Genomic DNA, 13,341 nt, shown 5'->3' on the forward strand with positions numbered 1-13,341 from the left:
CAAGGAATGAAAAATGTTACTGATGATGGGGTATCACTCATGTGAATGGGACAGTCAAAAGGGTGAGAACCACAAGGGGATTATTTACATTCTTAAAATGCCCCAGCATATTCATGAGGCACAAAACTATAGACACACATTCAGGTGCCATGTTTGTTTGTTTGTGTTATTGATTGGAATATGTCCTCATTTGAGGTCAGATGTTGTCGGTAATGACCGGAGAAAATTTTGTTGTTATAATTATGTTGATGGATAAGTGTATTTTATGTGTAGGTGTTATTTTTTGAAATATATTTAATTGAGAAATATTTTTAGTATAGTCCTTTCAATGAGTAATTCTTTTGTTCCAAATAACACCTATAACAAAATTACTTTTAGTAATTACTTATTTTATGTGATTTCACAGACTTTACACAATGTAAAGGGAAAAATTTTTTTATGTGAAAGAGTAGAGAGAAAACTCAGTAATGTAGACCACATTGTATCAGGAAGAGATTCACATTTATATCACTTTATCCTGTTTTTGACCAATATAATTAAGTTATATTCTGCTTGTAGTTAAAATTATGTGAACAGATGGTGAAAAAATTTATTTAAAATGTTGCTTTTACATTTCCAGGATTTTTATCCTTCGTGAAACCTAGGCTTCAGTGTTCCTATAACTACCCAGTATATTAGAGTGCTCCTCCACACCATAGTTATTTCAGCTACGTTGTTAGTCCACTATTTGCACCTTATTCGTGATGCAGTATTCTGGTTATATCTATAGGGTCTGTGTACTAATTGCTGAAGATATAGATAATCTATGATTAAAATGATAAAAACTTTATGATTGTAATTTATTGTGAGTACATTTTATGTATTTTCCTTATATATATTAACATTTTAATTACATAAACTATATGAAGCATAATAATCTACCAATGTGAAAAAATATAAAGTATTTAATATACTTGCACTTAATAATACTTAATATTAAAAGCATTTCAGTATTTGAATTAAAACTAAGATTAAGGTGCATACTAGCTATGAAGAAAATAGTACCCACTATAGCTACCTAGCAGTGTTTGAGTTGCTCTTGTCAGTTATTTTTATCTCGGGTTATATTTGTGTCTCAAAACTTTGCTGATTCTTTTTGGGAGGTGCAAAGAAACTGAGTGAATCTCTTAGGTGCTCTAAGGATCAGTCACTAGTATTGTGACTGGTGTCTGAATGTCAGTAAATGTTAAGATTTGCCTTAATAAAAGATTTTGGAAATAAAGCTCTTTTATTTGAAAGATTCTTGGGGATAAAGTAAATTTGGCGTGTGGTGTGAAATAAATCATGAATAAGAGTGAAAGGAACTATTTTTTGACTGGTGTTATGTTCTGTTTGAAAAATATGCAAGTTTTAATTATGTTTTTACAACTATTTTTGTATGTTGCAATTATATAACTTTTATAAATATTGGAGAATATTGGGTTTTACTGTTATATTGCAAAGCCTTGCCTCTCAGTTTATGTCTTTCCCAATTTCATTTATATTTTAAGTTCTCTAAAATAAACATGTTACTCAATTGCACTTGAGACCTTTAAAATGAAGTGGATTTGGATTAAGCAGGCTTTCCTATTGAAGTAGGCGCACTCTAATAGGAAAGATGGGTTTTAGTGGGCTACACTTCTTTTTAACTCATAAAGAAGTCTCAATTTACCAGGGGTGTACTTTGGTTTAAAAGTAAAAGTTTAAGTGTGAGCCTCAGATTTTTGAAATCATATTTGTCAGTTAACTTGAATGAAAGAAAGTCATGAAATTATCCTTGGTTGATAATTCTAATTGAAAATATTTCATACAAATATCTTGTCCTGTGAGGCTACAAATTAGCTTTGATTTTTTGTTGATTTCAAAGCACAGTATGGCTTTGACAAACTTTACATACTGCTTATCCTATTTTACAGTTTCAAATTTCAAACCTCTTTACAGTGGTTTCCTCTTAGGATGCATATTTGATGCTTGTCGTGTCAGGTCTTTTTTGTTACTTGCCTTTTTTTTTAATCAGCATGAAAATGAACATGCATAATACATTAAAAAATCTTTTCAGGTACATTGTTACATATTTTTGTTTGTGTTATTTGGAGGTTAATAAGTATTTCCAGGATCTTTTATTTATTATTTGAAATGAAATACATTAAATAGAAAACAGTTTTTTTAACCCTGTGACTTTGTATTGCGTTTTGAAAATGTTGATGTGTTGAGGTGTATAATTGAATACCATAGAAACAAAATGGAGATTTGAGGATGATGAATTGAAAACTAGGTATTTTTTGTGGTGAGATTCTACGATCAGTTACTGTTGTCCTTATAAAAGTCTAATACAGTCACTCAGCTGTTAAAAACCTAATCCTCTATTTAAAAAAATATACAAAAACAAATTGTCTATCTTTCTGCCTGATCTCTTCTCAAGTACTAACACAATGGAAACAGTGGGTGATCTGTCAATGTGTTTGGTTTGTCAATGATGGTTTTGTATAAATATTGGGAGGGTAAGAAATAAAATCGCACAGTAAAATATGATTTCATCTGCCTTTTCTCTGCAGCTCCATGGCTCATGCTGCGGTGTGAAATTCTCATTTTACACACTTTGCAGGCGGAGCACATGAATTATGCATTGAGCAAGAAAAATCTCCTGCCTCAAGTCCTATATGCATTTACCCAGGTTCTGTCTCTATTACCAAGATGAATTGCAAATGGAGAAATGTTTGATGGAATAGAGCTCTTAACTTCTTTGTTTAGAATTCAGAATTTTATTTTTATAGTATATCCTTTAAGTATGAAAATGTTTTGAACTTACTATGGATTTTTTAAAATGAAAAATGAAATCTAATATAAGAGGAATACCAAACACATCATGAAGCATTTTATAGCCTTGATTCAGAATGCAAGGGTTTTTCAATTCAGTAGAAATGACCATTATCTATTGCTAATGTTGTATTTCAGTCACTGGTTATTTGCTGTTCTCAGAAAGTCAATGAAATTCTGTCCTTTTGAAAGCCTTTTTTCTCTCTGTTCTAGGCCTCTAATAAGAGATTATGCCAATTTCACATGTAGCTCTGTTCTGTGTTATATGTGACCTGATATGTATTTAATAGATACTGTTACACACTCTTGGTTGTGAAGTAGAAAATAAGGTATAGACTTGCCTTCAGCTTTAACTTTATCTTGATTTGGTAGGTTTCTAATTTTTCAGGTGGGGAGGTTACAGTTCCATAAAGACAGTCATGCACCATTGTAGCTTATAGGAAGCTACACCCATTGTGCTCAGCATAGCATTTTGATAAGTCACATGATGATATGCTCTTTTTGTTACATGTTCTTTCTTCACAGGAATGATATTCTAGTTGAGACGGCATTTTCATTCGGCACTTGCTTTCATTTACTTGCGACTTTTAAATTTTAGCTTCAAAACTAACATTTCTTCTGTTTTTTTCCCCATCTTAGACATTGTTTACTCATTTGAGAAATGGAGAGAGGGGCAAATACTATTTCTTTTGTTTTTCAATAAGGAATGAAAATTAAAACTTAACTAGATGATTTGGAGTGTTCAGTGATAAAAATAATTACTTTGAAGATGAAAATTAGTGCCTTTTTAAGTGTATTAATAATGTATATTATTATGTGGTCCTTGAAGTTTCTGAGTATCAGCATAAGGGAAAAAGCAAGTGAAATTTAAATGATTTTAAAGTGTTACCTATGTATAATTTTATGTAATGCTTTTGTTCATGTATGTGCACTGTTGTAGGAGCTCTAACACTGTGTAAACTTTAAATGGTGATAAAATATATTTTGTTTCAGTGGTACCTTCTTGTGGCTAAATGAATACTTCGAAAATATTTATTAGCACATTAACAATAAGCTATAGAATTTTGGTTGATTATAAGTTACTTGAAGGCAGCACTGTATCTGTCTTGGCTGTTATTTCCATTGCTTGGCACAGAATCGAATATATATTTAGAATTCTATACATACCTATTGAATGAATGATGAAATAAACAAAAACATTTTAGTAGAAACTTTAGTTTTGTTCTGTGATTTGAGAAAATTTAATGCAAAAAATAGTATAGATTAGAAAGATAAACTTTGACCCAATTGTATTTAACGCCCTACTCTTTGTTGGCCTTTAGTTATTTGTAATGCACTTAATTAATACAATTTTCTTTTTAAAAGATTTACAAATTTTTTCTCAATCTCTAACCAAACTGTGAACAGTTCAGGCTTAGGGGCACTGTATTCTGGTTCATGGATATATACATTTTGTAAGTACAGTAGACCAAATAAGCAAGTATCTGCTGGGGGAAGCCCTAATTATATGCAGATATGTTTTGAAATATTTATTTTCTCTACAAAACAGTAGAAAAAGTGAGTGAGTCCTTTCAACTCTAAAAAGAAAGAGCCTGGGAATGTCATTTATAGATTTTAGTGAATATCTTTGGCAAAGAAGTTTCATACAACCCAGTATAGAAACATAAAATATCTAGTACAATGCCTGTCACAAACTGTATCAGAAAAGGCTGACCTATCACAAACCTATCAAAAATCTCTGAGCTCTGCATATATTGAGTATTTCTTTTTCTAAAGTAAACCTGTTTAGAAGTTATTTTCAAGAATATTTGTGGACTCTCTACCGAAGAGCCACTTTACATTTTTATGTTAGCAAGAAGTTGTCAGGTTATAAAATAATTATATACCTTTAAATTTTCTTCTGACATTTATAATTTTTAAACACACAATAGTTTAAAATAACGGTTTGCATAGTGGGTAAGAAATACTTTATGCTAATTGAGACAAATGTTGATTCAGGAAAACATTTTGTATAACCATACAGAAGTTCAATTTGTTGATACCACTAAGCAGAGAAAAAAAATGTTTTGGAATATTAAGGACTACACAGATTTTTAAAACAGAACATGTGATAAATGAAATATTTGTTATTTTATAGGAGAAAGAAAAGAAAACAAAACAAGGTAGAACTCCTCTTACCAAAGATGTTTCACTTCTAGATTTGGATGATTGTAAGTATTGTAATTTAAAATATTTCTTCTGTGTTTAGTAAGAGTATTTTTTATTTGTATAGTACCTTTTATTTACGTGTCCCAAAATATATCAATATTTATTGTGTAAGACTTACAGATGAATAATGCAAGAAAGTTTTGGAAATCAGTGATATTTGTTTATTTCATCTATTCAGCATATCACTTTATTATCACATGAACAAATATAGATGGCCAAATAAAAGTATACAAAATTCATTTTTAAATCTTTTGCTTTAGTAATTTATATGTGTTTTGTTAAATAGTCATCCATATCTTATAACTTCTACATTGTGAAATGTGGATTATGGGGATTGACACATCTAACTTAAGGAGGTAGAGGATTAAGGAAATGGAAAGGACATCACCATCTTCCACTTGGCACAATTTTAGTAGCAATGGAAAATAGGTTACAAAGCTTTTGGAGGCCAGTTTCGCTACCCCTATCAGTCTTTTACCTGCAAAAAATCTTTGTCCCAGCAAATCTTAAGAATTCAGAATCCTACAAATATATTCACCCAAGTGTGCAGAGATGTATATATATTTATCACCTCCCGTTAAATCCTCCTGCATTGTGAGAGAGAGATAGTGGTACTTTGTTGCACTAGGAGAAGAGTAACAAGAAGTGAGATTTCATGAATATTAAACTACTGTCATTTTTTGATAGAGATTTTCTGTGCTGGGAGTGAGTTATGTTTTAGATTATCTCATTCTGTCATAGATCTGTTCTGCTTATATTGTTTACCTGCCCTGTCCCCAATAGCCATGGCATATACTTAATATAGAGAAATTAAAATATATAATGCAGAGAAATAACAGAGAAACTAAAAATAAAATTGGAGTTAAATTTGAATCATGTTTTACATATTAGCTAAGATTTTGAGGTTTGGTAACATCCAGTGTTGCTAAGGTTTGGAGAAACAGATGTACATGTTTTTGGTAGAAATATAAATAGGTACAGCTCTTTGGAGTCATTTTAGCAATATCTATCAAAACTTAAATTGCACATATCCTTTCACGTAGCTGTTCTTCCCCACCCCCCGAGGCGGAATCTTACTTTGTTGCCCAGGCTGGAGTGCAGTGGCACTACCTCGGCTAACTGCAACCTCAGCCTTCTGGGTTCAGGCAATTCTCCTGCCTCAGCCTCCCGAGTAGCTGGGACTACAGGCACGTGCCACATCACGCCCATCTAATTTTTTGTATTTTTAGTAGAGACGGGATTTCACTGTGTTAGCCAGGATGCTCTTGATCTCCTGACCTCGTGATCCACCTGCCTCAGCCTCCCAAAGTGCTGGGATTACAGGCGTGATCCACCACACCCCGCCGACATAGCAGTTCTTTTCCAGAAATTTATCCTACTGATAAACTACTGATAAAATCAGATCTTATTTCTTTCTTATTTTAAACCCTTGAATTTAATGGCTTAATTTTGCATTTAGATGAAAGCCCATACTCCTTTCCCAGGTTTCTCAGACTGTGGATGATCTGACCCCTCTCTGCTTCTTATCCACATTTCATCCTACTTTGTTTTTATGCGTTTGTTACACATACCAGGCTCATTTCTGTCAAGGGCCTGTCTACTGCTGTTCCCCTGCTGAGAACAGTTCCCCCAGATTTGGCAGGCTGATCCTTACTTCCCCAACTCAGAAGTCACCTACTCTTACACACTGTCTTGGCCCCTTTGAGCTGGCATAACAAAATACCTTAGACTGGATAATTTATAAACAGCAGAAATTAATTGTTCGTAATTCTGGAGGCTGGGATGTCCAAGATCAAAGTGCCAGCATATTTGATAATTGGTGAGGGCTAGCTCTGCTTCAAAGATAGTGACTTCTGTTTCCTCATGTGACAGAAGGAGGAAACACCATCCCTTATATCCCTTTTATAAGGGCACCAAGCCCATTCGTGAGGGTAGAACCCCCATAACCTAATTACCTATTAAAGGCCCCACCAGAGTCTGGATTAGGTTTCAATATGAATTTTGGAGAGACACAAATATTCAGACCATAGCACAAACCTTCACCTGTTATTCTTGTCTTCATGGCATTTTTCACTATCTGAAATTACCTTAAAATTTTGGTATCTGATTATTGTCTCTTTCTCCTGACTAAGATATAAGTTCCATGAGGACAGGATCTCTCTCTGTCTTGCTCACTGCTATTCCTAGTGTATAGAGTGGCTCCTGCCAGTTAGTGGGTACCCAGTAAATTTTTCTTGAATTAATAAAACATATAAAAGCATATATAAAAATTTCATTGTGGCATTGTTCATTGGTTAGCTCCGGTGTCCTTGTGATGTAGGACTAACCTGGGAACAGACAAGAGTAAGACTTTCTTTTTTTTTTTTTTTTTTTTTTTTTTTTGAGATGGAGTCTTGCTCTGTCGCCCAGGCTGGAGTGCAGTGGCCAGATCTCAGCTCACTGCAAGCTCCGCCTCCCGGGTTTACGCCATTCTCCTGCCTCAGCCTCCCGAGTAGCTGGGACTACAGCGGCCCGCCACCTTGCCCGGCTAGTTTTTTGTATTTTTTGGTAGAGACGGGGTTTCACCATGTTAGCCAGGATGGTCTCAATTTCCTGACCTCGTGATCCGCCCATCTTGACCTCCCAAAGTGCTGGAATTACAGGCTTGAGCCACTGCGCCCAGCCAAGTCTTTCATTTTATATTTTGTATCTTTCTGTGACATTTGGGTATCTGACACATGTATGTTTGTAACCTTCATAATTTTAAAGTTTAAAATTATAAAAGAATAACAGTAAAGTACATTTAAAAAGGAACAAAGAGTAAATGTTACAAGAGACTAGAATATACTAATTACAACTTTTTCTTCTTATATTCAACTTTGGATTTCCTGGCAACTATGGTAAAAAAAGAAAAACCTATAAAATGATATAATTGTTATAGTTCCATTCTATAAAAAGTATATTTTTATATGTTGAGACACAAACTTTTTTAAAAAATCAAGTTTTTAAGAATTGAGATGAAAGTTTTTTTGAATTTTTAAGGGAACTTTGATCCCAACCCACATTTTTTAACTCAATATAGGATATAGTACTTCTCTTTGTTTTTAATACCCAAGTGCTCCTTTCTTTAAAAATCTTTCATAGTCCTGCATTTGTCAGAAATGACACTTGAAACTCTCGTTAACAAGTCAGTTCAGCCTACGTTTTCTGGATCGTCTGCTAAGTGCAAGGTACTTTGGTAGGTACTGTAATAGATAAATAGAATTTAGTCATTCCCTTCCAAAAACTAAAATCTAGTCAGAGACACAGATACCTGGACAAGTAACTATTGTATATGAGAGAAAAATAGAGATTCATAGTATAGTGAGGAAACAAAGAGGGAGATGAAAACCCCTCTTTAGGGGAAACTACAAAAACCTTGTGGAAGAACCATGATGTAAGCTTAGAGATAAAGACAAGCAGAGTGCCGACTTCATTATATGCCTCCTATTAGCCTACAGTAGTTTTCCATTGCCCATGGCATGCAGTTTGTTGCTCAGACACTAAAATGTCACTCTCCAGTGGCTTTAGTTCTCAACTGTGAGAATTAGATTAATCTTGAAAGAAGGCCAGACACATTCCCTGTGTTTTATCTAAGAGGCACATCATAATCCACACGGGTTGTTTGCTAGGTACACAGTACATACCAGGAAGACTGCAAGTACTGAATTTATTCATTTCTTCATTCAGGAAATGTTAATTGAGTACTTGCTATGATCTTTATAATCTGCTACATACTGGAGATTTCTAAATGAATACAATATTGTCCCTACCCAAGGAACACTCAAAGTGTAATGGGAAAAACAGATAAATTGGCAATTAGATTGCCTCATTATAGATGAAATGAGGAGAAATGCACAAAATACTGTTTGGTATCAAGGTACCTAATCCACCTAGCAGTATCAAAATTTATCTTTTGAGTTGAGTTTAAGAAAGCATCAGTTGGCTGAGCATGGTGGCTCACACCTGTAATACCAGCACTTTGGGGAGCCTAGGTGGGCACATCACCTGAGGCCAAGAGATCGATACCAGCCTGGCCAACATGGTGAAACCCCATCTCTACTAAAAATACAAAAATTAGGCAGGTGTCGTGGCACACGCCTGTAATCCCAGTTACTCAGGAGGCTGTGGCAGGAGAATTGCTTAAACCTGGTAGGCAGAGGGTCCAGTGAGCCAAGATTGCGTGACTGTACTCTAGCCTGGGTGACAGAGCAATGCTCCATCTCAAAAAAAGAAAAAAAGCATCAGTCAAGCAGTTGGAGGCATGAGGGGAGGGTATACTAGGCAGAATAAAGGCGTGGAGGAGGGAAAGAGCTTGCTACTATCAGAATCAATGATTGTCTCTCTCTTAAGGCAGCAACCCTAGTAATAGACTGACTCTATTACAAAGTAATTTGGTTATTTCTCTTACTATTTCCCCTGTTGTATCTGTTGAGGGGATGTTATCATGAGCACAGAGATTAGTCCTATGCTTTTAATCAGTTTAGTAGTTTCTTTGTGTCTCATTTTATTCATTTGTAATTTTTTTTAAAGACTGTAAAACTTCTACAGTTTCTTTAGATCATTAAGTTATATGACTCTCTTTCATGGGAGTCAGTTAACAATACATGAGAAAAATATTTGTTCTAGGATAATATATGACCTAACAGTCTTTTGTTAGACTTAGAGATATCAATATGCTTTCTACGTTTCAGGCATATTTTATATTCCTGGAAATTACAATATATTTTAGGGCCCCATACCATGTGCTCTCAGTAGGACAATCATAAATCAGTCATCATATTCTAGTGTTCTTTTATAGGAAATGTAAACCTATGTCATTACATTGTTAGTACAAGTGACAGTGAAGTATTTAAAAAATCTCTGTCAGCCAACAATAATCATACTTCAAATAAGCCTTATGATATGTAATATCACATTGTTAAGTGAATTGTGGTCAAGGCAGTAGAGTGGAGTCGCTGAGAGGACAGTGGAGCAAGCTGTCTGAGTTTCAATCCCAGCTCTGTTACTCACTAGTTGTGTCATCTTGGGCAATTTACTTAACCTCTCCATGCTTTAGCTGCTTTGTCTATAAAATTGAGATGCTTTGTCTATAAAATACTTTTGGGAGTCATTTAATTCTCAAAGGATGAAATGAGTTGATATATGTAAAAGCATTTAGAACTGTGCCTGACACAAGATAGGCATTACTGGGGTTAGTAATGATGCTGGTGCTGATGATGCCAATGATACAGATGATGCAGCAAATTACAAATTAAATAACAACATATTAAGCCATTATATATTCAGTTTTTCTTATTCTTAAATCTTAAGGCAATGCTTTGATCAGAAGAATAATTGCATAATTATTATATTAGATCTACTTTTAGAAAAGAAAATATTTTATAGAAAGTTTTTAAAACAAAAAGAAGAAAATAAAATTAACTTGTAATCCAAACACCCCAGGTTAACATTCTGACATATCAGTTTAGATTCTCTTCATATGCAAATCCCCCCCTCCAAATTGGATTGTACTGAGAAACTGTTTTATCACTTGCTTTCTCCTCTGTTTAAAGTACGTGTTCTTAGCCGGGGTGGTGGCTCATGTCTATAATCTTGCACTTTGGAGGCCAAGGCATTAGGATTGCTTAAGCCCAGGAGGTCAAGGCTGTGGTGAGCTGTGATTGTGCCATCGCACTCCAGCCTAAGTGACAGAGCAAGACCCTGTTTCCAAAAAAACACAAAACCTACGTTCTTTATAACTGCATGGTTGTCCTTTATCCTGTTATAACAAATTCTGTTTAACAGATTTACTATTGTTGGGAATTTAGCTGGTTTCCATTTTTTTGCTATCATAATTAGTGAGGTAACATTCATCATTGTAAATATATATTTCAATATCTCTGTAACTGTTTCCTTAAGATAAATTTCCAGGAATAGTATTGCTGGAACAAATACTTTGAAGAATTTGTTTGTCCAAAATTGACTTCTAGGCTTGGCATGGTGGCTCATGCCTGTAATCCCAGCTACATGAGAGGCTGAGACAGGAGGATTGCTTGAAGCTGGGAGTTCGAGACCAGCCTGGACAACAAAGTGAGACTCCTGTCTCTACAAAAAGATAGAAAAATAAGCGGGGCATGGTGGCATACACCTGTAATACTAGCTACTCAGGAGACTGAGGCAGGAGGATCACTTGAGTCCAGAAATTCAAGGCTGCACTGAGCTGTGATTATGCCACTCCACTCCAGCCTGGGAGACAGATAAACTCCTCAAAAATAAGTAAATAAAATCACCTTTCAGAAAGCTTGTACCAGCTTACACAGTATCAATATGAGGGTGCTATATTCCTTGTACCTTCACCAATGCTAGATTTTGTATTTTAAAATTACCTTTTCTAATTTGACAGGTGGACATGATATTTCATTTTAACTTGTATGCTACGACATTTTTTTAAAAACCCTATAGAGTCACTTTGTTTTTACACATTACTAATTAAATACTTCAGCACGGTCAACTAGCCTCAGAATTCACTTTAGGATAAGCTTTCAATGCCAACTTTCATCTCGCCATACCTGCAAACAGATGCATAATCATCTCTTTATATACCAGAGCACACATCTTCTGAAATGATATTAAAACCCATCCTTTTTTTAAAAAAAGAGCAGAACTTGCTTGTGGTGTGAATTTTCTTCTCTTGTCTCTTGGTAGTATTTAGCCAAGCCACCGTTGAAATCAGAGGCTGTTTCTTATTCAGTTTTTTATTCCTTACATGGGCATTCTAATATTTTGAAAGGATGGATGGTGGGTTGGTGGGTAGACAGGTATACAAAGGAATGAACAAACATGCATTTAGAACTTACCTGAAAAGTTACTTGTTGCATTGGAAGGCAATATATTATGATCCAAGTTAGAAGAAGCAGTTTCTAATTCTATAGTGGTTCTACCATTCACTTTTTTAATGACCTTGTCAATATTAGTCTCCCTGTGGCTCAGTTTCCAGTGTCTTCAATATTAAATGCTCTTTCTAAGCCTTCAGATTGCCATTGCCTCACTTCGTTCCTAAACTATTGTAAACTCTTCCGTACTCCCAACCCTGCCTTCAGTCTGTGCATTGTACTGCCATCTGATTGACCATCCTGCAGGACCATATTCATTGTCATTCCTCTGTTTGATTGATTTTTGACTGTTCCCCTTGGTCAATAGGATAAATCCAGTCCCCTTAGTTTTTCAATTTCCCACTTCCCAGTCTTTGTTTATATTATCCAACAATTAACTGGCTTCTTTCTTTCCTCTTGTTCAAATCCCACCCTTACTTAAAAATTGGACTTCATTCCCTCCTATTCATGAAGCCTCCTCTTCCACTCCATCTCCAGTGATCCTTGTTTTCCCCCGACTCTGTGACACTTCCTAACTCTACAGGGGTTTTCAGTGTGGGTCTAAGGAAGCCTGGGGATTTGAAGCTGTGCTTCAGCCGCACTAAGTGAGCACGGGGAAGACCAAGAGCTCCACTACCTCCCCATCCAACCTCCAGGCTGCTTTTTAAATTATATATGTTGAGATTTTATTTAGTGTTTCCTTTGAATTTTTTCTTCTTTGGCCATATCATTTATGGACTGTATTGTTTCTTTTTAATTTTTTTTTCAGATATGTGTATCTCTTTTTCTTAATTAGGTTTTGTTACTTAAGGATCTTGAACTTTTTGTCTCTCACTTGCTACCTTGCAGAAGAAATATTTGTTGTTAACTTTATGGATTAATATTTGTTCTGCCTTGTTCACTGGATATTGTGAGACTAAAATGAGAAAAAGATGCTTTGAAAATTACTGTCGCACCTGGGTGTCATGGCACACACCTGTAGTCCCAGCAGTTTGGGAGGCCAAAGTAGAAGGATTGCCTGAGCCTAGGAATTAGAGACCAGCCTGGGCAGCATGGGGAGACCCTATCTCTTAAAAAAAAATGCTGGGTGTGGTGGCATGCACTTACTTAGGAGGCTGAGATTGCTTGGGCCCAGGAAGGGATTGCACCACTTTACTCCAGCCTGGGCAACAGAGCAAGACCCTATCTCCAAAAATAAAAAATGTCAAATTAAGTAAATGTTATTCCCTTTAGAATATTATTTTGGAGTGAGAACTTGTTGGAAGCTAAAACTTGACCACGTTTTAATGTATTTTATTCAAATGGTTTAGAAGCACCAAAAATTAATGTTATTGTCTGTTCACACAGACTAGCAGATATGCAAACATATAAAGACACAAATTTGTATTACATGAGAAGTACAGTTATAGAAGTTTTTCCAAGTATA

The 13,341-nt window shown here is 35.1% G+C and overlaps 1 protein-coding gene across 5 annotated transcripts in view; it reads left to right on the top strand.

Annotated features, from left to right (window-relative positions):
- LOC105475102 (adaptor related protein complex 3 subunit beta 1) overlaps positions 1-13,341 on the top strand; it is a 300,089-nt gene that overhangs the window by 196,456 nt on the left and 90,292 nt on the right. For all 5 annotated transcript variants that reach the window (XR_011624903.1, XM_071098787.1, XM_071098786.1 and 2 more), the window contains exon 21: positions 4,973-5,045. Coding sequence is in view for 4 of the 5 variants with exons in the window: in XM_071098787.1 (XP_070954888.1) it covers positions 4,973-5,045 (73 nt within the window). In the remaining variant the exon portion in view is untranslated. The remainder of the gene's footprint in view (positions 1-4,972; positions 5,046-13,341) is intronic.

Source organism: Macaca nemestrina, chromosome 6 (assembly GCF_043159975.1).
Source record: "Macaca nemestrina isolate mMacNem1 chromosome 6, mMacNem.hap1, whole genome shotgun sequence".
NCBI classification, from domain to species: Eukaryota; Metazoa; Chordata; class Mammalia; order Primates; family Cercopithecidae; genus Macaca; species Macaca nemestrina.